Below are 24,008 nucleotides of genomic sequence, written 5' to 3' on the forward strand. Positions count from 1 at the left end.
AACAGCTCCGTCATGGTTTAATCCTAATGCAATAACAGGGAAGACCAAATGTACAGAGGCATTGCGTATGGTTAGGACAAAAGCAGTGGCTGTGTTTGAAATGGGATCATAGGTAAAGTTCACCAGGTTCCACCAGGATTGGAATTCTCTTTCAAATTCAGTGGCACTGTCCCAGATTATTTTCCGAATTTCTGTGGGGAAGGTGCCTTCCTCGCCCTCTCTTATAATTGCAGCAGAGACAGATTGCATCTACAATTGTGCCTGGATACAGCTGAGGGCTAAGGAAACATTGTTCTGTGTAGCACTAAGTGCATCAATTACCAATTTGTGATCATCCACATTCACTCTTTCCCAATTTGGTAATATGCTTGATAGCAGTCTCTGGTGTGTTCGCAGAAGCCAATAAGAATGACTGCAGTAGTTGCTGTAATTTGGTCAAATCTCTAATTGTGACAGCCAATTTATTCAAGTTCAATTAATTTACATGTTATGTATAATATCATCACCTGGTGTTACCATAAGGGGAAGGAAAAACATTATTTCTGTTGTTCATCACTAGTGTTATCATGGTTTGTCAGGTCTTCATGTCCCTCGGAGTTCTTCTGAAAAAGTAAACACAACAGACTCTGCCACGAAGAGGCAGAAAAGGTTAGAACAATGGAATTGTCAGAGGTTTTGAACAGCAGTGGTACTTCCCCTACAGCAGCAGGGGGTCCACCAAAAACAGGTTGTCCAGGGTAATGCCCTGGGTTCTTGAAATCATGTGCTCCCTGTAGTGAAGGAATTGTGCTTGGAGCTGTCTGGCAAAAAGCAGTGATTTTGGAACACTGATTTACCCCCCATCTATAGTAAGAGGTGTGAGAAGTCCATTTAATCTTTTCACCTTCTGCCCTATCCTGCACACTTTTGACAGTAAAGTGAGAAACATTACCAGATTGAATTTCCTGTGGGTTTAGGAAAATCCCAAACCATCCCTGCATTGCTTTAACAGTATTATCTCCTGTACCTCTTTTAAAAGCATCAGCCTGGAGCAACCCAAATATAAACATAGCATAGGACTTGGTGTTAATACAGACAAGAAAGTAATTCTGTCCCTCACTTTGGAAAATACTCCAAACAGTTAACAGTTCCCCAACCTGGGCATTGTCCTGTTCCTCTCTGTTAGCGGAAGTGGGGGAGAGAGGAGGGGTTGCTTTAGTCACAGAGGCAGGTTTATTTTGGCTGCTACCCAAGCTCCCAGTTTCTTGGATTGCCCAGTTCTCCTTCACCTCCCTGGGAGCCAAGCCAACCACAAACACCCCTTCCCAGGTAGTGTACCTATTCTCAGCATCTTTGAAACCATAGGAATAAAACCCAACAGGCTTTGTCAGACCCTCGGGACCCTGCTGCCAAATGTTTACTGAAAGTTGTGAGGAGGCAAATCCCCACTCCACCTGAAAGGGGTCTGTAGGATAGATAGGGTCCAGTGCTTGGTGAGCTGTCACTTCAAGAATCAGCAATTGCAATTTTTCCTTCTGAGAAGAAGTCCAGTCCCATTTTATTCTTTTTCTCAGCAAGTCATAAAGGGGAACAAAAGGGTCATTCTGGTTACTAAGAAGTTTATCTGGTCTTTCTATAGGAGACAGAGCTACTATGGTTTTCTGAAGGAGAATTGCTGTAGGTTTAAGTGTTCCCGGAAGCCTTTGAGTTAAAGAGGTCATAATTTCAGGCTTTACAGGTGATTGGATTGGAGACTCAAAACCAGGAATTAATTTCTTTTCATGAATCAATTGCAGGCAGCCAGATTTGTGAATGTTTTCCAGGAGTTGGTCAGGGGTACCGACCAAAGGGTCTCTCCTTTCCAAGGGGTTGAGCCCCTCAGCCCAATGAGCTGTGTGCTGATTTGGGGACCATGGGATGCGTCTGTCTGCTGTTGTTAAGAACACCCCATGTCTCCAGCACCTGCTGGCTTCTTGTTCTGACAAAAGAATCTGATCTCCCCCAGTGAGAGACACTTGACAAATGTGTTCTGTTTTAATTAGAGGTTTTATGTTGTTACAGCAGTGTTTCCCACAATTTTTCATCAGGGTTAATTCTGTTTGAGAACAATTTTGACTAGTGTGAGGAGTTTCTTTCTCCTCTGTTTCTTTTGAGGAATCAGAGTTCTGTGAATTTTTAACATGTTCCTCTCTCAGGGCAGTCCGTAACAAGTTATTTACATTTCTTTCTTCATCCAATTGTTTTTGCAAAACTTCAACTAGGTTTTGGAGGGAGTCTATGATAGCATTTTCCTCACTTTTTCGCTTAAAGCGAGTTTCTATGGCTGCTGTGAGACAGGCACCCAAGACTGAGCAGAGGATGGTTTTATTTTTGCCCAGTTTAAATTTTGTTTCATGTTGCAAAGAAGATATTCTATCAATAACATTTTCTAAGTTAAACCAATTGCAGTTTGCCCATTCTTCTCCCCCCGGAGAAGGTGTGGCATTGTATTTAGCAAGCAGAGCATAAAATTCAGCTTTACCTTTTGCACTGAAGTTTTTAGTCATTTTGTGAGGGGACCAAAGCTACACCAGGGAGTTAAGTTACACAAATCACACAGCCTTTCCACTGTCCCCTTGCTTCCCTGGGTAGTTGATGAGACAGAATCAGTCTGGGAGGCCCTGTGAGGTTGCTTCAAATTTGTCTCTTCCTTCCCAGACAGTACAGATACACACTCACATGAACACATACACACAGAAATGTTTTCTTTGTGAGGGGACCAGAACCTAGAACAGGGAAAAAGCCACTCAGCCTTCGCTGGGCCACCCCTCGCTCCCTGTGTAGGTGAAGGGACAATATCTGTCTAAAAGGCACTGCTTAATTACTTCAAGTCTGCCCCTTCCCTTTTAGACAGTCCAGGTACAAAAAATACAGCAGTAAAAAACAGTAACAGGTTCAAATTCACCTCAAAAACAACAGTAACAGGTTCAGATTCAATTCAAATACAACAACAACAACAACAGTATCAGTATCAGTATCAATATCAGTAACAGCATCAATATCAGGATCAGGAGAAGTATCAGTGTCAGTGTCTGTGCCGGTAAAATCAGTATCAGTAATGACAGTAACGATTTCCCCTGCTTTTGCACCGAAAAATCTTTTGTGTCAATTCCGGAGCCTGTGTGCTCAATCGAGCATGAGATTTGGCTTTGGCGTGTGTAGTCTGTAAGAGGTTACAAACTACACAAAACCTGCAAAATCTCACTGGCTGCTGGAATCCTTGTCCGTGACGCCAATTATGTGAAGGTCCGCCCGAAATAAACGGGTGACGAATGATTTTTGGGTGCAAAATAACCAACACAAGAGGCACAGGGGTTTTGCAGTAACAAATCAACAAGGTATAGTTTATTGATTATAACCACAGCTAAGTATGCGTTTGGTTAAGGGATCCGGGGAAGAGAAGGGTAAGACAAGGAAAAAGGGAGGAAAGAAGGTCAGGGAATGGGGTATAGCTACCAAAACGTGATGTCTTCGTGGTCATGTCGCCGAATCTTGCTGGTGCACGTCTTGGGGAGTACTCAAAGGACAGTCGGGCCGAACCCCAATATATATACTGTTCTTGGCTGGGGGAAGGTAACTGAAATTAGGTTTCCATGGAGGGGAGAAGTCCATTGTTTTCATGGCCAAATGCTCACAGGTACGTTAAGTTTTCCCCCTCCCTGAGTTGGGAGGGAGTACAGTCCCAGTCTCTGGAAGGAGGTTGCCATGGGGGTGCCATGGGGGTGCCATGGGGGTGTCAATAGGGTGCCAGAGGGGTTCTTGGTTCCTTGACAAGGGGATTCGCATCTCAGTTGGTCTGTCACGGTGGTTGGAGACAGGCAAGAGGGGTCTTCTCATGGAGCGGAGGGGAACCACCCCAGAGCTCAGTCCAGCCAGATCAGGAGTTTGGAAGAAAGTCCAGTTCAATTGTCCAGAAAAGGGCAGCATGCCCCCTTCAAGTACAGCATGGCGTGTTCTGCAAACATCACTTGTGAACACAGTAGATAAGCAGGAGACTTTCTTTCCCAACCGGCTCAGCACCTTTAACCCTTCGGTAGTCTTTTCTCATGACAATTGTGAGGCAAAAAATGAAGGATTTTCGGATGGACTTCTACACTGGGTTTGCCAAGGGAGCCGAGAGTGTCCTTGGCACAAGGGAGTGCTTAGACCTTGCCCAGACACCTCTAGAGAGGGTGAGACATTCAGGGATCCCTCTGCTCTGGGCAGGGTCTGGTTTATCCCAGGGTAATCCGGGAGTGTGATTGTGCTCTGATTGCAGCCAAAGGTGCAAAGCCAGGGCAGTTGTGAACAAGCCCATCCAGCCCCTCACCTTCCCTGAGCCACAGGGAATCCTTTGCCTCTCACATCTCTCAGTGGCAAACTCTGAGTGCAGAAGGAAGGCTGGGGATTTCTGACCTCAGAGAGTCAGAAATGATGTGTGGGTAGGAAAAAATTCCTTAAACCAGCTCCTGCCATCTATTTCCTAAAAAACTAGGAGTGCAGATGCTACCAAGCCTGTCTTCATTCTGAGTGATTCCCCTGCCAAATCCTGAATATCCAGCATTGTCCCTCTGCCACATGGCCACAAACCTAGGGCAGTAGGGCAGGGATGGCTCCTTGAGGGCCCCCATGCACAGACATGGCTGCTCCTGGAACACTCAGCCAGCACAACTGGAGCTCAGGAAGGGACCTGGGTGAAGGTTTTCACAAACAAGGGTGGGTGAGTCCCAGTGGGACATGCTACAGGGAATGGCCCAGGTTTGGCTCCAAGCAGCCTCTTCTGACTTGTCAATGTCCATTCTATCCATGAACAGGTGCCCAAGTCCAGCCCCAGCAAATGTCCAACAGCAGCTCCGTCAGGCACTTCCTCCTGCTGGCATTGGCAGACACACGGCAGCTGCAGCTCCTGCACTTCTGCCTCTTGCTGGGTATCTCCCTGGCTGCCCTCCTGGGCAACGGCCTCATCATCAGCGCTGTAGCCTGCAGCCACCACCTGCACACGCCCATGTTCTTCTTCCTGCTCAACCTGGCCCTCAGCGACCTGGGCTCCATCTGCACCACTGTCCCCAAAGCCATGCATAATTCCCTCTGGGACACCAGCACCATCTCCTACAAAGGATGTGCTGCTCAGCTCTTTTTCTTTCTGTTCTTCATGGGAGCAGAGTATTCCCTCCTGACCATCATGTACTACGACCGCTACGTGTCCATCTGCAAACCCCTGCACTACGGGACCCTCCTGGGCAGCAAAGCTTGTGCCCACATGGCAGCAGCTGCCTGGGCCAGTGGCTTTCTCTATTCACTGCTGCACACAGCAAATACATTTTCCCTGCCCCTGTGCCATGGCAATGCCTTGGGCCAGTTCTTCTGTGAAATCCCACAGATCCTCAAGCTTTCCTGCTCACTCTCCAATTTCAGGGAACTTGAGCTTATTGCTATTAGTGCCTGTTTAGCATTAGGCTGTTTTGTGTTCATTGTTTTCTCCTATGTGCAGATCTTCAGGCCCGTGCTGAGGATCCCCTCTGAGCAGGGACAGCACAAAGCCTTTTCCATCTGCCTCCCTCACCTGGCTGTGGTCTCCTTGTTTTTCAGCACTATTATGTTTGCTCACCTGAAGCCCCCCTCCATGTCCTCCCCATCCCTGGATCTGGCCCTGTCAGTTCTGTACTCGGTGGTGCCTCCAGCCCTGAACCCCCTCATCTACAGCCTGAGTAACCAGGAGCTCAAAGCTGCAGTGTGGAAACTGATGACTGGATGGTTTCAAGAACATTAAACTGCTGGCCAATTTCTGCTAATCACTTGTAATAAAAGTAATCTTTGATACTTCTTGTTAGTTTGATTGTGGGGCTTTTTTTCCTTGAATTAGTTTTTTCATGTTGACCACAAAACATGTCAGTGTTTGTGCCATTTCTCATTTTGTGTCTGCATCAATGAGAAGCTGCACTCATGATGGCTTTAAACAAACTAAAGGTTGTCCCAGCAAAGTTTTCTGCAGAGATGCCCTTTTGTTGCCTTCTCTGGAGCTGCAGCTGCAATGTCTGTGTGCAGAGCTGGGGACAGCTCAGTGCTAGCAAAGCATCTCGGGTCCTGCTGGCCACACCATTCCTGATCCAGACCAGGAGCCATTGGCCTTCTTGGCCACCTGAGCACTCTGCTGGCTCATGTCCAGTCTGCTGTCCCTCTGTCCCTGTAGGTTCCTTTCTGCCTGGCTGCTGTCCAGCCACTCTTTCCCCAGCCTGTCGAGCTGCAGGTGTTGTTGTGGCCAAAGTGCAGGACCCGGCACTTGGACTTGCTAAACCTCACCTTGTTGGATTTGGGCCCTGGATCCAGCCTGTCCAGGGCCCTCTGCAGAGCCCTCCTATGCTTCCACTGATCAGCACTCACACCCAGCTTGGTGTCATCTGCAAACATGTCCTTGGTTCCATGGGGCCCCTCAGTGCCACAATGGCCTCTTGGTTACACCAGGTTCTTCCCTGTCACTCTGGTCTTCTTAGTTCCATGTGGCCCCAAAATTTGACAATTGTCTCCTTAATTTCATGGGGCTTCAAAGTGTCACAATGGTCCCATGTGTTCTCATTGGTGCTGCAGTTTCACAGTGGCCCCTTGGTTCCATGGGGCCCCAGAGTGTCACAATGGTCCCATGGTGACATGAGGTCCCACACTGTCACAATCATATCTGTTGTTCACAACTCCCCTCAGCATCACAATGGACTCCTTGTTTCCACATGGTCACACAGTGTCACAACGTTCTTCCAGGTTCCTTCAGGCCCCATCGTGTCACAGGGTCCCTTGGTTACACAGGATCCTGCAGTGTCACAGTGTCCCCTTAGTTCCATGAGGCCCCACAGTGTCACAATGGACCCTTGGTTCCACTGGGCCCTGGAGTCTCCCAATGGTCTCCTTGGTTTTGCAGTGCCAAAATGGTGAAATTCCTTGGTTACACAAGGCCCTGCAGTGTCACAATGGCCTCTGTGGTTCCACAAGGACCCAGAGTGTCACAATGCACTCTCTGGTTCCATTTGGCCCCAGAGCACAACAATGGACCCCTGGTTCTGTGGGGCTGCACAGTGTCACCATGGTCCTCTTAGTTCCACAAGGCCCTGCAGTGTCACAATGGCCCCAGAGTGTCCCAATTATCACAGAATGACAGAATCAAATAGACTGGAAAAGACCTTTGGGATCATCCAATCTAACCAATGCCCTAATACTGCCTTGACACACAGATCATGGCACTAAGTGCCACTGGAGATGGATAGTGACTCTGCCACCTCCCTCCTGGCAAGCCCATTCCAGTTCCCACTCACCCTTTCTGTGAAGAACTTCTTCCTATTGTCCAGTCTAAATGTCCTCTCGTGCAGCTTCAGGCTGTGTCTTCTTGTCCTGCCCTCCAGCAGATCCACACTCACACCTGGATTGGTGCCATCTGCAATTTGTGAATGGTCGATCCCCTCAGCCAGATAATCAGTGAAGATATTAAGCTGGCTGGAGGCTGGGCCCAACAGAGATCCCTGGGGGACACCACCAGTGCCTGGACACCAGCTGGGTGCAGCACCATCCCCATCACTCTCTGGGCCCAGCCTCCAGCCAGCTCTTAAATCTCCCAGCAAGGAGGGAACCTGCCCAAGCCATGGGCTGCAGCTTTTCCAGGGAATGCTGTCAGAGACACTGTCAAAGGCTTTGCTGAATTCCAGGCACACAACATCCACAGCCTTTCCTGCATCCACAGGTGGGTCACCTGGTCATTGTCAAAGGCTTTGCTGAATTCCAGGCACACAACATCCACAGCCTTTCCTGCATCCACAGGTGGGTCACCTGGTCATTGTCAAAGGCTTTGCTGAATTCCAGGCACACAACATCCACAGCCTTTCCTGCATCCACAGGTGGGTCACCTGGTCATTGTCAAAGGCTTTGCTGAATTCCAGGCACACAACATCCACAGCCTTTCCTGCATCCACAGGTGGGTCACCTGGTCATTGTCAAAGGCTTTGCTGAATTCCAGGCACACAACATCCACAGCCTTTCCTGCATCCACAGGTGGGTCACCTGGTCATAAAAGGAGATCAGATCACTCAGGCAGGACCTGCCACTCCTAAATCCACGCTGGCTGGCTCTGACCCCTCGGCCATCCTGTGGGTGCCCTGGGATTGCACTCAGGGTGATCTGTTCCATAACCTTGCCGGGCACCCATGTCAGGCTGACAGGCCTGGAGTTCCCCAGCTCCTCATTCCAGCCCTTCTTGGGGATGGGCTCACACTGGCACCTCCAGTCCTCTGGGCCCTCCCTGGTGAGCCAGCACTGATGGTAAATGATGGAGAGCAGCATCGGGAGCTCAATCCACCAGCTCCCTCAGCCCACTCAGAGGGATCCCATTTGAGCCATACACCTGTGAGTATCTGAGTGGCTCAGCAGGTCCCCAGCTGCTTCCTCCTGGATTCCAGGGGGGCTGTTCTGCTCCCTGTGCCCATCTACAAGCTCAGGAGAACACTTGTCCTGAGGAAAACTTGTTCTAATATTGAAAATTGAGACAAACAAGGTGTTTAGTAGCTCAGCCTTTTCCTTATCTTTAGTTACTATATTCTCCACTGCACCCAATAAAGAGTGGACGTTCTTCTTCTCCATTCTTTTGCTATAATTTTTTTTATAAAAACTCTTTTTTTTTTCCTTTACAGAAGCGACTAGATTAAGTTCTAATGGAGCTTTAACCTCTCTAATCTTCTTTCTGTACAACCTAACAACATCCTTAAACACTTCCGGAGCTGTGTTTTGCGGAGAAAAGAAGAAACCTCACAACTTTATAAAAGTTGTAAAGCTCGGTATGTTTTTATTACGGCGCGCGTCAGACGCATGCAGAGGAAAATTATCCTCAAAAGGCATGTGTACCCCTGAGGATTTCAGATTTCCTTTTATCCCCCTTCCAAATGCATATGCATACAGTTTCACAATGGGTTCATACATATTCATTCCACGTGACATTTATCACCAGTTCTTCTTTATCAAAGGAATTCCTAGGCTGGGGCAAATGGACCTTGTGGGTGTTTCTGGTTTTTTTTTTTTCTGTCTCCTCACTGTCTCTGCCCTGCAGTTTTTCCTTCAGCTTTGGCCTCACAGACTTTCCACCTCTTCTAGACACTTCACCTAATTCAGAATGGATCTTTACTCTGTCTCATTCCCCCCTTTCCTAGGAAATAAGTAAATTCATTTACTTAATTCAAACCCTTACGACAATAAGTGTCTCTTAATGCTTCAACATGTACGTTTGACAAAGAGGTTAGTACAGCTATTCATTGTAGTATTCTCCAGTTCCAAATAAACAATATAATAGATAATCCTAAGCTTATCCCAACTAATATTAACAAAACTACAATGGGGTGGCACAACTTATTAAAGATTCCATTTGCAGTCGGTGGCCACCCAAAGATCACATCCCACAAGTGATGATCCATATTTTGTTTTATTCTTTGTAGAACTCTGGTTATTTCTTTTGTATCATGTTGGACAGTAATTATGGTTTTCTTTCCACTTTCTTGGATTTCCTTCAAGATTTCCAGTACTCTTGGTGCTTAAGTAATTGTTTTACTAATGTAAGGTTCATCCCAATAGGGGTAGGTGGTAGTCTGTGATACATCGTGTAATTAGCTTTAATCAGCTGGTGGGATATCACTGGGACCGAATACGAAAAATCACACCAGATAATCTTAACAAAATTACAAATACAGAAATTAGAATGATTCCTACTAGACAAAATAACATCATTGCTATCAATTTTTACAGCAACACAGGCAGTTCTCAGGCATACACACCCTTTTCCAGTATATACGAGCACAGTTTTCTGGTCAGTGACTGGATGAATTTCAAAGAGGCAAATACTCTGTTCAGTGTCTAGACACACATCTTGGGCATTGATAGTATTGCTTTCACAAATGAATCCCATTTGTTCTCTAGTAATGCAGGATTCCAAGTTTACTGTCTGCCACTTTTCATTCATCTTTCGTGCCCACACTCTATGTTCTGAAGGGTAGAGTATTGTTTTTTCATGGTTTAATCTTAGTGCAATGATGGGATGGATAACATAAACAGTGGCATTACGTATGGTAACCACAAAGGCAGTGGCCACATTAGAAACAGGATCATAGGTGAAATTCACCATAGTCCACCAGAATTGAAACTTCCTTTCAAAATCAATTGCATTATCCCAAACAATTCTCTGAATTTCAGCTGTTAAATTACCTTCACCCCTTTCCCGTATGATCAGAGCTGCTGTTGCTTGCATCTATAACTGTGCTTGTATACAAGTGAAAGCTAAAGACACATTATCTTGAACTATACTAAGTGCTACTACTATTAATTGTGGTCTTGGTCCCCGGCCTTTTCATACTTCTTTACTTTGGTAGAACTTTTGAAATCTGTCACTGGCTCGTTCCTAATGCCAATAGAGATGACTGTAAAGGCTGCTTCAATTTTGTTAGGCTACCTGCTGCAGTGGCCAGTTTATTCATCAGTATTTCTGAATCAATTCTATTTAAGACTCTAAATCCTGTCTCAAATATGCCAGTTAGATCTTTTCTTATTCTGCTCCTGAGATATGCCTGTCCTTGTAACCACATTGTCCAGCCCTCAAAGGATGTTTTTAGGAAGGAGGAGCAGGCTGGTTGGATTTTTGAGATGTTAATTTGCATCATCAACTCCACACATTTAAAAGACCATTCTGGATTGAATAATAGCTGTTGTTCACTCACATCCTTTACTATGTAGTGGCGTATTTCATACATTTTAGGTTCAAGTTTGGGTAGAGTCTGAACTAGTATGGGTTGTATAAGGCCCTGCTGTTATAAAAAGTGCAGTGTCTGCTTTGAATTTAAATGAAAGTCTGATAGCAAGTCGAGCTCAAAGGCAGGTCATTTCTGCAGGCTGTATCAAGGTGAAATTATATCAACAGTCTGATTCACTTAGGCTATCACAGACTTCCTGGTGTTCATATACACCAGGGGAGGTTCAGACACTAGTTACATCTGGTTTCTCATAAGCCATCCTATTGATGACCTGGCACTCTACTTTGATTTCTTCTCTTTGGATTCCTTGAAGTGTCCACAGTTCCCGTTCCTGCCATTCTTGCTCCTCACATACCTGATTCTCGTGGATTACTACAGTAGATACTTTTAAATATTTTATCTCAGAATGTTCTCCTATGGATCTAGTATACTGATTAAACGCCTGGGACCAAGGCCATTCAGCATTGCTTCGGATAGAGGTACTCTCTAGTTCTGAAACTTCAGTTACAATTACATACAAAACAATTCTGTAAATTAAGGTATGAACTACTCCCGACCGCAATGTACTCATTTTGCCCGAGTAAGTTTCAGTCTCAGTTCATTGTCTTCTGGTATCACTCTCCAAGGGACTTCTAGGGCTTTCTTCACTCCAGAGTGATGGATCCAGGCATTCTGCTCCTTGATTCTGATTGCAGTGAAGGTGGTGAGAAGTACTTGCAGTGGTCTCTCCCACTGTGGTTCCAAAGTCTTCTCTGTAAGAGACTTAACATATACATCATCCCCAGGCTATCTAACTCCCTGCTCTGAGTTCCAGCCACATGTTTCTCAATTTCTCTGAACTGTTTGCCTAAAGCCACCATGTAGGTGGACATTCTGGACATTCCCTTTGTATTCTATATGGTCTTCTATAAGGCATTCCAAAAGGACTCAGCATTCCTTTAGCTCAAGGTTTAGTTCAAATTTGCAATAGTGCTAGTGGAAGAGCTTGGGCTAGGGTAGATTAACTTCTTGCCCCAGTCTTACAATCTGCTGCTTGATCAAATTATTAATTTTCTCTGCCTGGGTACTTGATTGGGGCAGTATGAAGTGTGAAGTTCTTAATCTAAGGCCAGGTGGCTACTAATCTGTTGCACTGCTCTGGAAAAGAAATATGATTCTTTATCTGAGGATATTGTGGCTGGAACTCTTAAGTGTGGTATTATTTCTCGTAAAATTGCTCTGGTCACCTCTTGAGCTTTGACAGCTCAGGTGGGGAATGTTTCTGGCCACCCTGAAAATGTATCTATCAATACCAGTAAATACTGATACGCCCCTTTCCTTGGGAGTTCTGAAAAGTTAATTTGCCACTGCTGTACAGGCCCATGGCCTCTCTCCGTCTGACCAAGTTTTAGCCTGGGAGTATTTTTTTGGGGGTTAGTCTGGAGGCAAGGATCACATTTTCAGCTCATCTGAGTGACAGTGGCATATAAATTCCTGACAACGATACAACAATTGTTTCAATCAGATGTGTGTTCTAAAAAGCCTGTGGAAATTACTACTTCAAAGTCAACACTTCATTTCAAAGCACTTTCTATCACTGGCAGCCTTGGTCATTTTGGGTAAGGAGCCACACTGTATAAAAGGCTTTTACATACTTAGGCTCTAGTGTGTTTTCTAGTGCTCTTCCTTCACTAGTAACCATGAAAATGGGAAGGGATTACTAGCTCTCTTTAAATGGTAGCCCACCCCTTGTAGTTGTACGTCTCTTTTGATTAGTATTATTGTATTCTGGCTTACCTTTGAGGAAAATCTGTACCTCACCCTCTGCTGCTTTCTTTGCCTCTCCATCCGCCAGCTCATTTCTTTCCTCCAATTTTAAGCTCACTCTCTGGTGTGCCTTAATATGCTTTTTCAGGTAGCTGAACTGCTTCCAGCAGCTGGATTGTCTCTTCTTTCCCTGTGAGGTCAGCAGTCCCCTCTCCTTCCAGATGGCTCCATGTGCTTGCACGACTCTGAATGCCTTTTGATGTTTCTAAGGCATGGGTCAATGCATTTATCTCAGCCTTCTGTGCAGAGGTACCTGTTGGTAAGGGTCCAGACTCTATTACCTCTCTGCAGGTAGTCACTGTGTACTTTGCAATGTCGCTTTCCACTGGCTATGTAGCTGCTCCTGTCAGTGAACCAGGTCTCCGCATCATCTAAAGGAGTGTCCTTTAAGTTTGGGTGGCAGGAGTAGGTAGCTTCAATGGTTTTTAAGCAATCATGGTGCACTGCTTCTTCTTGATTTCCACTGAGAAAGAAGCTGGGTTGACAATATTAGTCACCACTATCTCTACATCATCTTGCTCTACCGTGATGGGTTGGCATTTCAGAAACTTCTGTGGTGAGAGCCAGTGGCCACCCTTTACTTCCAGTGCTGCAGACACTGTGTGGGACACTAGCACAGTCATTTTTGTCCTAGGCTAGACTTGGGTGCCTCTTGAATATTCAGCACGACTGCTGCTACAGCTCTGAGGCAACCTGGCCAGCCCTTGGCTGTTGCATCTAGTTGCTTAGAGAAGTAAGCAACTGCCCTTCAGTAAGGGTCCAAGTCCTGAGGCAATATTCCCAGGGCAATTCCTTAAGTGGAAAAATAGAAAGAATTGTTTACTTACATCTGGAAGTTTCAAAGCTGGAGCTGACATGAGGGCACTCTCTTTAGCTGGTGAAAGGCCTGTGTGGCATCTTTTGTCCACTGGAGATCTCAGTTTCCATCGGCAATAAGAGTATAGAGGGGTCTGACAAGCAGTCCATAATTATAAACCCACAGCTGGTGCTACCCTGCCATGCCTAAGAGGATTCGGAGCTCCTTCATTGTCTGGGGTTTCGGGGTTTGGCATAGGGCTTCCCTGCCCTAAAGTCTGCTGCTCAGCACTCACTTCTTACCCCAGGCAGATTACTTTCTGTTTCACTACCTGTGTCTTTTACTTTGAGACTCTGCATCCTTGGAGTCCTAGGAAATTCAAAAGGCTTACCGTCCAGGCTTCTCTTGCTTCCCTCGTCCGAGTGGCTACTAGAAGATCGTCCACGTACTGCAACAGCCTCCTTTACTCTTGTGGAGCTTCCCAGGACTCTGGGTTTTTGCAAGTTGTTCTCCAATTGGAGTGAGGTATTTTGAAGCCTTCAGGCACATGGACTATGTGAGCTTGTGTTTGAATGCAAAAATTTCCTGGCTGGCTTCGTGGATAGGGAGGCAAAAGAAGGCATCTCTTAGGCCTAAAACAGGGAACCAGGTTAGCTCAGGTGTTAAACAAGTCAGTAAGGCATATGGATTTGCTACCACAGGGTATAAATTCTGTGTTATCTTATTGACAGCCCTCAATCCAGTACTATCAATTATTGGACTGATTCTTTCTTTATCTTCCTTTTGAGGGTACTACTCAACTCTCACTGGTTGTGTTCTTTCCTTAAGCTTGATTACCATGGAGGGGCATCTTTAACTCTCCCTGGTACAGCAGAGGCCCATAACCTTGAAAACACTTATTTACTTATTCTAATATCTCCTTACAAATGTCTTTCTTAATTTCAGTGTCTGTTAATGTTAAGCCTAACATCTTTATATCATTTTCCTCCAGAGTAACCTTTCTCATTTGAGAATGTTTAGCGAATTGAGCAAATTGTACAAAGCTTCTAAGTACACATAGTAAGCATGTTACTTTAAAGGTTTGCACAAGGATGCCTTCTCAGACTGGCCAGTTGTTCAGTTGTTCCCCACACTACAACATAAACATTCTCCACAGGTACTAAAGCTTTAGTTAAAACTGATTATATGGCCCTTGTGTCGACTCAAATTCTTCCCTTTTGGGGAGGTCATCTTTATCCTTCCTCCATTACCTTGGGAGGAGCCTTTAACAAATCATACGTACTCATTTTGTGAACTGTGATTGCTTTGCATTTTGGCATGATAATCTTTGCTTGACTTCATATGTTGCTATCTTATGCTGCATGCTGAACAACACGTTTGATTTGCTTTCTCTTTGCCTTGTTTCACTTTTCAAGGGCCAAGACCAGAGGGCAGTCTGATCTCACAGTCTCTTAGCCATTCTGGGTGATTTCTTAAAACAAAAAGACATTTCAGCATACAAAAACCCCATCCCATTCATCTTCCTATTTTAAACAGTACTAACTGCAATGAACAATTATAAATCTTTTTATTTTCTGCTCTTACTGGCAGCCTTCGCCCAGTGAGCCCCTCCTAAAAGGGGCTAATTTGGGAACCACTTTGCTCTGGTCAGTTCTCATTATTTCTTTCTCCTTGCCCTATCTCGCTTCCACTCAAACCTCTTATCAAAGACCTTCACAGTAGTTTCTCAGTCTTCCTCCTACACACACACAGAGATCCAGGTGTCAGGTATCAGATGTGATTTCTAACACACAAGCCTTAAGATCTTAGGTTCTGAATCAGCTAATCAGAAACCTTTAGTTTATACTCGGGGCATGTGCCCTGACGCTTATTAGAACAGCAATACCAGCATTTCTCACAAACACCGCACTGCAATAATGCCTACACATCCAGCTTCTGCCCACAGGTCAATCCCGTGTTCCCTGGGGAAACAGGGCAGCCAGAGCTGTCCCTGTGCTCAAGGGACAGCCACTGTCACCTCATGCAGCGTGCCAGCCTCTTGATGCACCAAAGGCTCCCCGAAATTGCCCGCAAATGCAGGTTATTCTGTTTCTTACAGAGAACTTTAAATCCCTACAGCAGGCTGTTCCCAGTCCAGACGCACTACAGTACTAGCTGAAGTCTCATAAATCTCATAAGTCTCATTCATCTCTTCTACCTAAACTCTGTTTTCCAAAATACCAGTCTTTTCTAGTTCTCTTCTTGCAAAATCTAATTAAGCACTGTGTCTACTTACACTTGTTTTACTGCCTTGCAAAAAGGCTGTGCTTGTCACAGCCGAATCTCTGATATGCCCACAGACACAGACACACAGACCCCCCTTTTATCTCAAATTCACTAGAGCCAAGGCTTGAATTGCTGTGAGGGGGAGAATTCTTGGAATTCCTTTAATTCCCTTTATCGTAGTTAAGCATAAATCACCATACCATAGTTCTTCTGTGTAAAATGCTGCTCTTGTTGCAAACAAAATCTTAAAATCTCCACAAACACCACTATACAATCTGAGAATCAAGTTACCACAATGCAGTGGAAGAAAACCACCACACAAAATCACTGGGAAAGGGCATATCTCTCAAAATGCTTGCTTTTCTCAACACAACACAGCATACCATAATTCAGCATGTACTCACATCAGTTTATCCTGGACACAATCAAAATAACAGCACACAGTCTAGAGATCAAGTACAAACATCCAAGGCAAAGGAACTCTCTGAGCTCATACTCACGGTTAAAATGTACCAAATCTACACAAATCACTACATTTAAACACAATAAATACCATCACTGACATTCCTCTAGTCGCTTCTCAGCGGGGCACTTCTCTCCCTGCCCCTGCTGCAGCTGGCACCTCAGGCCTCACTCGGCTGCTTCAAACACAGGTAGTACTCACCCCCCGCACTGTAGAGCACTGTAGATCTACTCTCTTTTATACACCATACACTTATACACTTGCACAATTAGAAACACAGTGCACTGACCACACAATGCATTAACCATACAGCGACACAGTGTCCAGACACCACACACACACACACACACACACACAAACAAAACACATGTGGGTTCAGCAGCTCTGCCTTATCAGGACAATGAACCTCCAATACACACATACACGGGTTTTCCTGACCCACCCCTAAGGTGGTTCTGCCCTATCAGAACGATGAGCCCTGTCTCTACTCCAGCTGCTTTATCAGCTGCACCCAGACGTCTCTGAGTGATTTACTCCCTACTGAGCGATTTACTCCCTAGCTCTCTTTCCTTCCCCCCCAGGGGCCCCTCATACCATATCTTCCTCTGCAGGCCAGCAGGTCGTTGTCTTTTCTCGCAGGAGGCAAGTCGAGATGAGTTGAGCCACACCAGAATAAAAAATACTAGGGTGCACCTTGGAGGTCCATCTATCACCCCTGCCCCTGTGGGGACAGAGAACTCCCTTCCTGGCTCGCTAGAATGCTTTGCAGAGAAAAGGAGAAACCTCACAACTTTATAAAAGTTTTAAAGCTCGGTATGTTTTTATTACGGCGCACGTCGGGCACATGCAGAGGAAAATTCTCCTCAAAAGGCATGCGTACCCCTGAGGATTTCAGATTTCCTTTTATCCCCCTTCCAAATGCATATACATACAGTTTCACAATGGGTTCATACATATTCATTCCGCGTGACATTTATCGCTAGTTCTTCTTTATCAAAGGAATTCCTAGGTCGGGGGCAAATTGACCTTGTGGTCATTTCTGGTTTTTTTTTCTCTGTCTCCTCACTGTCTCTGCCCTGCAATTTTTCCTTCAGCTTTGGCCTCATAGACTTTTCACCTCTTCTAGACACTTCACCTAATTCAGAATAGATCTCTACTCTCTCTCAGCTGCTGGTCCTTTTGCTCCTTGATTTCCCACAAAGACTCCATGCCCTGCCAGGCAAGTCATTTTCCTCACCTGCTCATCTTTTGCCATACTGGGACAGGCTGCTCCTTCCCTCTTAAGATTACTTTCTTGAAATATGTTCATCCTTCCTGGACCTCTTTGTTTTTTAGGGCTGTTTCCCTTCAAAAAATCAGGACCTGATTTGGCGCTCCCTAAATCAGCATCCTTAATAAGCCAAAGTCTGCCTTTCCTAATTCCAGTGCAGAAGTTTTGTTGCTGCCCCTCCTTCTTTCACAGAACATTGAAAACTTGATTATTTCATGGTCACTGTGCCCCAGGCAGCCTCCAAGCCCCACATCTGCCACCAGCCCTTCTCTGTTTGTGAACAGCAGCAGACAGAGCTTTCCTTGGCAGTGGGAGTGTTACCAAAAATTCTGTAAAACAGAAAAGTCCTTAACACCAATGTAGCATTAGGAAGCAGCATTCTTTATTCAGCCAGATGCATGGGGGATAGCTTCTTCAAAGCTGTGTGTACTGAGTACAGGAAAGTTTCTGTTTATATTTTGTATTTTGAACACACATCCATTTATTGTACTGGACTAAACACATATATGATGATCATTTCCCCAAAATCATTAACATATTTCCCTTCCCCTTTACCCATGTGTTCTTCTGTCCTGGGGGTCTCTCTGGTGATCCCTGGTGGTCGTGGACCCCAATGTTCCCGTTGGCCTGGCTGAGCTGGCAGGACACTGAGGCTGGTGAACTTCCAGTTCCCCTTCTCCTACAATGGGCATTGTGTGGTTTCTACAGGCCTGGGGTTTTGGAGAACAAGCTGTAGGTGTCAGCTCACCTGGTGGAGACAATTTATCATCTGGTAACATGAGGTCACAGAGTGGGCTATGACATCACAGAGTGCAGTATGTAAGGTTATTGAGCAGCTATGACATCATGGACATCATCACAGAGCAGACTGTGACACCACAGGGCAGAGATCTGACATCACAGAGCAGACTATGACATCCCAGAGGGGCTGTGTGACATCCCAGCAGGGCTGTGTCAGGTCACGGGGTTGGTCACTCCGTCCCAGCTCCCCCTCACAGTTTCTCCCAACAAGTCCAATGCTGTCCATGCCCAGCAGGGTCCCTGTCCCCCGGGATCCCCCCGGCCCACCTGGAGCCACAGCCTCCACCAAAGGATGTTCCACAGGATCCACCCCAGAGCCTGACGCGGGGACAAGGGGCCAGGGCTGTGTGACCAGGACATCAAGGACGGGGATTATCCAGGTCACTGTGGCCTGGGTTGGGTTGCCCAGGGCAGGAAAGATGTCTGGCAGCTGGAGCAGGGTCTGGGAAGGGCCTCCAAGGTGGGGCTGGAGCCCTTGGGCTGTGAGCAGAGGCTGAGGGAGCTGGGCTGTTCCAGTCTGGAGCAGGGAAAGCTGAGGGGCTCCTCATCCCAGCCTGGCAGTGCCAGCAAGGAGGGGGTGGAGAACACAGAGCCAGGCTCTTCACCGGGGGGCCTGGTGGGAGAGAAAAGCCAATGGGTGGAAGGGGAAAGAGGGGAAATCAGCCAGGACAGGAGAAGATAAAATGTCAGGTTGGTTTCAGCATTTCCTCAACACCAAGAGCAGCCTGATCTCCTGTCACCCTGGTTTTGTAACATTTTTCTAAGCCTTCTGATGTTGACATTCTTGTAGTGAACTTTATCACCCATTTTCTGTAAATAACTCATTGTTTTGCATTCCTTTATGGAGGAGGAGAAAGTTGACGGTCTGTTGGTTTTTTCTAGTGTCATTGGAGAGGTGGCACTGTCACCCTCTAATCCACTGTCGCTTTTGGAAAACTATAAATGTTGGAGTCAGAAAAAAACCTTCCCTTTTTCTTCACCTTGAGAAGAGCAGTGTGTGCTTCTGTTCTTTCCTGTTCTCTAGTGACATCTGGTGACTGCCGAAGTGTACTGCAGCCTGGGCTGAGACACAGAGTCCGGATTGCTGGTGAGGTTTTATTCTCCCACCCTCTTTGGTGCTTTGCCTGCTGTTCTGGTGCTGATGGCAACCTCTGCGAGTTTCGAGGAGGATTCCCTCATTTTGGACTTTTGGAGAGGGGTCCTGGAGTGGAAAAAGGTTTCTGTTTTCTGGGATAATTTTGAGAGATTTTTTTCTGTGGGCCTGAGAGCGAGGGCTCTTTTCGGACCTTGCGAAGGCGTTCTCCTAGGAGGAGTGGTCTCTCGTGGGGGTCCTCCTCATGGAGGCCCACTTTGATGATTGCACCGTAGACGTGGGATCGCTGCTGGTGCAGTAGAAAAAGTGTGAGGATCTTTGGTGGGGGTCTGGTTCTTGTACCCCTTGGAGTTCCCAGAGAAGCCTGAGACTGAGTAAAAATCCATTTTGAATTAGGTGAAGTGTCTAGGAGAGGTGAAAAGTCTATAAGGCCAAAGCTGAAGGGAAAAACTGCAGGGCAGAGATAGTGAGGAGACAGAGAAAAAAAAAAAAACAGAAACGACCACAAGGTCGATCTGCCCTGAACTATAAATTCTTTTGATGAAGAGGAACTGGTGATAAATGTCACGCGGAATGAATGTATATGAACCTATTGTGAAACTGCATGCATATGTATTTGGAAGGGGAGATAAAAGGAGACCTGAAATCCTCAGAGGTATGCATGCCTTTTGAGGAGAGCAATCTCTGCATGCATCCAGCGCTGTAATAAACATACAAAGCTTTACAACTTTTACAAAGTTGTGAGGTTTCTTCTTTTCTCCACAAAACAGGTGACAGAGAGGCCGAGATCACAGAGTGGAAACTCAGCTCCAGAGAGCCAGTGCAGACTCTCCCTGCTGAATGCCTGCTGGGGCTGACAAAGAAGGAAAATGCCCCAATAACAGCCCGGTGGCACTGTGTCTCAGGGACAGGTACAGGGAGGTGACAACAAACAGCAGCATGGCCCGGTCTCACAGCTCCTAGGAAGCAGTGACACAGGGGCCTCATGTGCCAGAGATTTCAGAAAGGCTGTCTTCTCAAATGGCCACTCTGAAACCCCTCTCTTTGCCTCTTGGATTTGTGAATGCTTTTGACACCCACAGCATCCTGGGGCAACGCGTTCCACGATTTCATTAAGCGCTCCTTGAAAAGCACCTTCCATTGTTCAACTGAGCTGCCAGCCTGGTCATTTCAGAGGGTGCTGCCTTGGTGAGAGAAAAATCAATCTTCTGCCTTTCAGGGAGCTGAAGGAGAAGGGACTCTTCACCATCAAACACCTGGCTGGGTCCCATTCAGAGGTCCTGCTTTGCAGACTTGTTGAGGTTTGCTTGGCAGTTACCAGCGAGGTGAGAACATTGTTCTGAATTGTCCCCCATACTTCATACACGGTGTGTAGAGTAGGTATGAGCTTGCTCATCTCCATGTGTGCTCAGGGTCTGCCTCAATTTCTGGTTTTAGACCTGAGATTTCTAATGTCTGTCAGCTGTCTGTAGGATCTGTGGGTGCATGCAGCTGTATTTACTGGCAGGTCAGGTATCTGACACTCATCTTTGAGTGTGGTGCCTTTATACTGCAATGTGCAAATGCAGAAACTGAGACGCTGATGATGTTATTTGCCAGAGTCCCAATCTCTGCCCAAGTTGTAATTCAACACTGCAAATTATTCTGTAGACCTGAGCCTGCGTTTTCTGTTTCCTGACTGAGTGCTTCAACTACTGGTGTTGCTTTTTTGAACAGGAGCACCTGACTCTTTTTTCTTTATCGCTTGTGCCTTTATGATTTGAAAGCAGTCCTTGCTTTAATTTTTTAGTAAAAGGGCCTAAAATCAAAGCTGTACACATTTTAGAAGGGTTAGGTAGAACTCTTAATGAAATTTTTATTTTAGGCCTGCAGTGAGCAGGTCTGAGACCAGAAATTGGTGCCAGAGTAAGTGCCTTTCTGTGCTTGTGCTCTCCTGCTCTTCCTGTACTTGTATGTTCCTCTGGACACAGTGGGATGTGTTGTCATTTCCTGGGACTTCTGTTGAAGGCAACTGGTTTTCTTTTCAAGATGATTCTTATGTTTCCCCTCATGGCTTCCCCAGGTGACCAACCTCCGTTCCAAGGTGTCCTGCTCTGCCATTGTCACTCTGGGAGAGCTCTTTGTGACCTTGAAGAAGGACACGGACTCTGAGGTTGCTCGGGTCCTTCTCCAGACGGTGTCCAACTCGCCAAAATTTGTTCAGAAAGCAGGCAGTCAGAGCCTGGGGTTCATGGTGGAGAATGTGACTCCTGCACGAGCAATGGCTGCTCTCACTGACATGGGAGTCAAGCAGGTTCTTCTTCTTTTAGTGATGTTCTTCACCTTCGTGTGTGTGGGAGGGAGAAGGGATGAGAGAGAGAATGGGAGTGCTGGGAGGGAGAAGGGATGAGACAGAGAATGGGAATGGTGGGAGGGAAGGGTCCTGTATCCTGCATTCTCTGTGAACTCAGTGACTTGATTCTCCAACCAACCTCACTTCTTTCCTCTTGTCACCTATTTCTGCCCTCCTGCAGCCCATTAGTTCTCAGAATCACAGAACTGTAGAATATGGGGAGTTGGATGGGCCCATCAGGACCATCGTGTCCAGCTCCTGGCCTTGCCCAGAACAGCCCAAAGGTCACACCAAGTGCCTGAGATTTTTGCTCCAAATGCTCCTTCAACCCTGTCAGGCTTGGTGCTGTGACCACTGCCCTGGGGAGCCTGTTCCAGTGCCCAACCACCCTCTGGGTGAAAAACACTTTTTCCTGATATCCAAACTAAAGCTTCTCTGACTCAGCTTTCTGCTGCTTCCTGGAGTTCTCCCAGTCTGTCAGATTTTCCTAGATGTGGTGACTGATGGGGAAGGGAAAGTGCCTGCAAAGGCCAAGGATAGAGCCTTGTGCTTTTGTGGGCAGAGGGACAATTGCAATTGCAGCTGTGAGCAGTGTTTGGTATTTCACAGTGCTAACCACAGAGGCCCTGGGAAAACCATGTCTCCTCATGATGCCATTAACTTGAGAAATGAGGAGGGTCCTTGCTGGGGCGTGGAGCACATGGGGGACAATCTGCTGGGTGTGGCACAGCCTGCACAGCAGGTGCAGCTCCTGCCAAAGGAGTCTTGTATGACTGTCCTGGCCTTAGAGCTCTACTTTCTATTCAGACTGATGTTTCATGTTAGCCTTGAGATGATGAATCACTTTATAGGCACCTTCATAGGCCATGGGACAGTTGGAGCAAATGCTGCCTTAAATGTTGGTGCTGGGCCTGATAGTTCCCAAGAGACACTCTCTAGAACAGGACAGCCTGGCTAAACTGCCTGCCACACTTTCCTCAGCTTTGCAATAGGGTTAAAAATTCAGATGGATCCATTGCCAAGCCCCACAAAAGAAACAGGCTGCATTGCTGGATATTCTGCAACTTCACGGCCCACAAGGTGTTTTCCCTGCATTTGTTGTTTTCCAAAGGTCTGCAGATTTGGGGATAAATGGGTGGAAAGAGCCTCAATCCTGCTGCAGCTCTGTGTAGTGGATGCCCTATGATGGGTCAGCATCAATTGTTCCTAATTTCTAAATTATTCATATGTCATCTATTTCTTTAATCTTTCTCAGAGTAAATACTGTGAAAGAAATTGAGTATCAGACAGTGCAGGGAGACTGAATTCTCCCTCTTCCATGCAGGCAGGCCATGTGTGCAATGCTAACTTTGTGTTTAGCTGAGGACAGAGCCTTGTGCAGGTGTCTGAAGGTGCAGGGAGAGCCCAGGCTCCTTCCCCCAGCAAGGGCAGGGAGCGGCTCTGGCCAAGGCCGGCGCTGCCGCTGCTCCTTGTCCCTGTGCCCAGGGTTTGCTCTCTCCTCCCCAGCAGCCGCCCCGCCCCGGTGCGCGAGTGTGCGGCCCAACTCCTCCTGTCCCTGGTGGAGAGAATTGGAGTCACCCGGCTCGCAGGCACGCCCAGGGCTGAGAGGCTGCCACACGTGGCAGGGAAGCCTGCTCAGGACTGCCACAAGGACACAAGGTAATGATCTTCATTTCACCTCCCAAAACAGGAAAACCGTTTTGTGTCTGGCTGTAAAGGTGAAACCACACAAGAGTGGAAAGTAAAGGGAATATGAAGTTACCTCACGGTGTGAATAAGGGTCATAGAATCACGGAATATGCTGAGTTGGAAGGGCCCATCAGGGTCATCGAGTCCATCCCCTGGCCATGTGCAGTGACCCCAAGAGTCACTCCATGTGCTTGAGAGCATTGTCCAAACTCTTCTTGAGCTCTGACAGCCTTGGCACTGTGACCACTGCTCTGGGCTGCCTGGGCAAATGGCTGTACTGGGAAACCTGAGGTTGGCCAGCAAAAAGGAGCATTGCCACCTTTTTCCTGTGGCTTGAAGGATTCTTTGCTGAGATCAAAAGAGCTCAGATCAGCCAGTCCAACACATTTGTTTGGCCTTAGGTGCACAACACAAAGCCAAAGTGTTGGCTAATGTTCATCACTGAAGGATCCCAAACATCCATTTCTCATTAACTTCAGACTTTCTAGAAATATTTCAGGGATCTTTAGCCAAAATATTCAGTCTTTCTAAACCTGTTCTGCAGATTTCTAGAATGCTGTTATCTGTGGCTCAGTGAGTTCCAAACTTCTTCTTGAAGAAAACTGTGGTTTCCTACAGGCAAAATCAACCCAAATCACCAAAATCCCCTTCCTTTGGTGATAAAATTGCCATGAATAGCTGCCAAGAACACCAGAGCAACTAGCTGTCCCTGTGCATACACATAGTATAG

The 24,008-nt window shown here is 46.6% G+C and overlaps 1 protein-coding gene across 1 annotated transcript; it reads left to right on the top strand.

Annotated features, from left to right (window-relative positions):
• Window positions 1-4,834: 4,834 nt before the first annotated feature.
• LOC134433967 (olfactory receptor 14A16-like) lies at window positions 4,835-5,755 on the top strand (the record flags this gene model as incomplete). Its single annotated transcript, XM_063182652.1, has 1 exon — window positions 4,835-5,755. A coding segment is annotated over exon 1 (921 nt), but the record flags the coding sequence as incomplete, so codon positions are not given.
• Between the last annotated feature and the right edge of the window lie 18,253 nt (window positions 5,756-24,008).

This window comes from Melospiza melodia, unplaced genomic scaffold (genome assembly GCF_035770615.1).
Source record: "Melospiza melodia melodia isolate bMelMel2 unplaced genomic scaffold, bMelMel2.pri scaffold_28, whole genome shotgun sequence".
NCBI classification, from domain to species: domain Eukaryota; kingdom Metazoa; phylum Chordata; class Aves; order Passeriformes; family Passerellidae; genus Melospiza; species Melospiza melodia.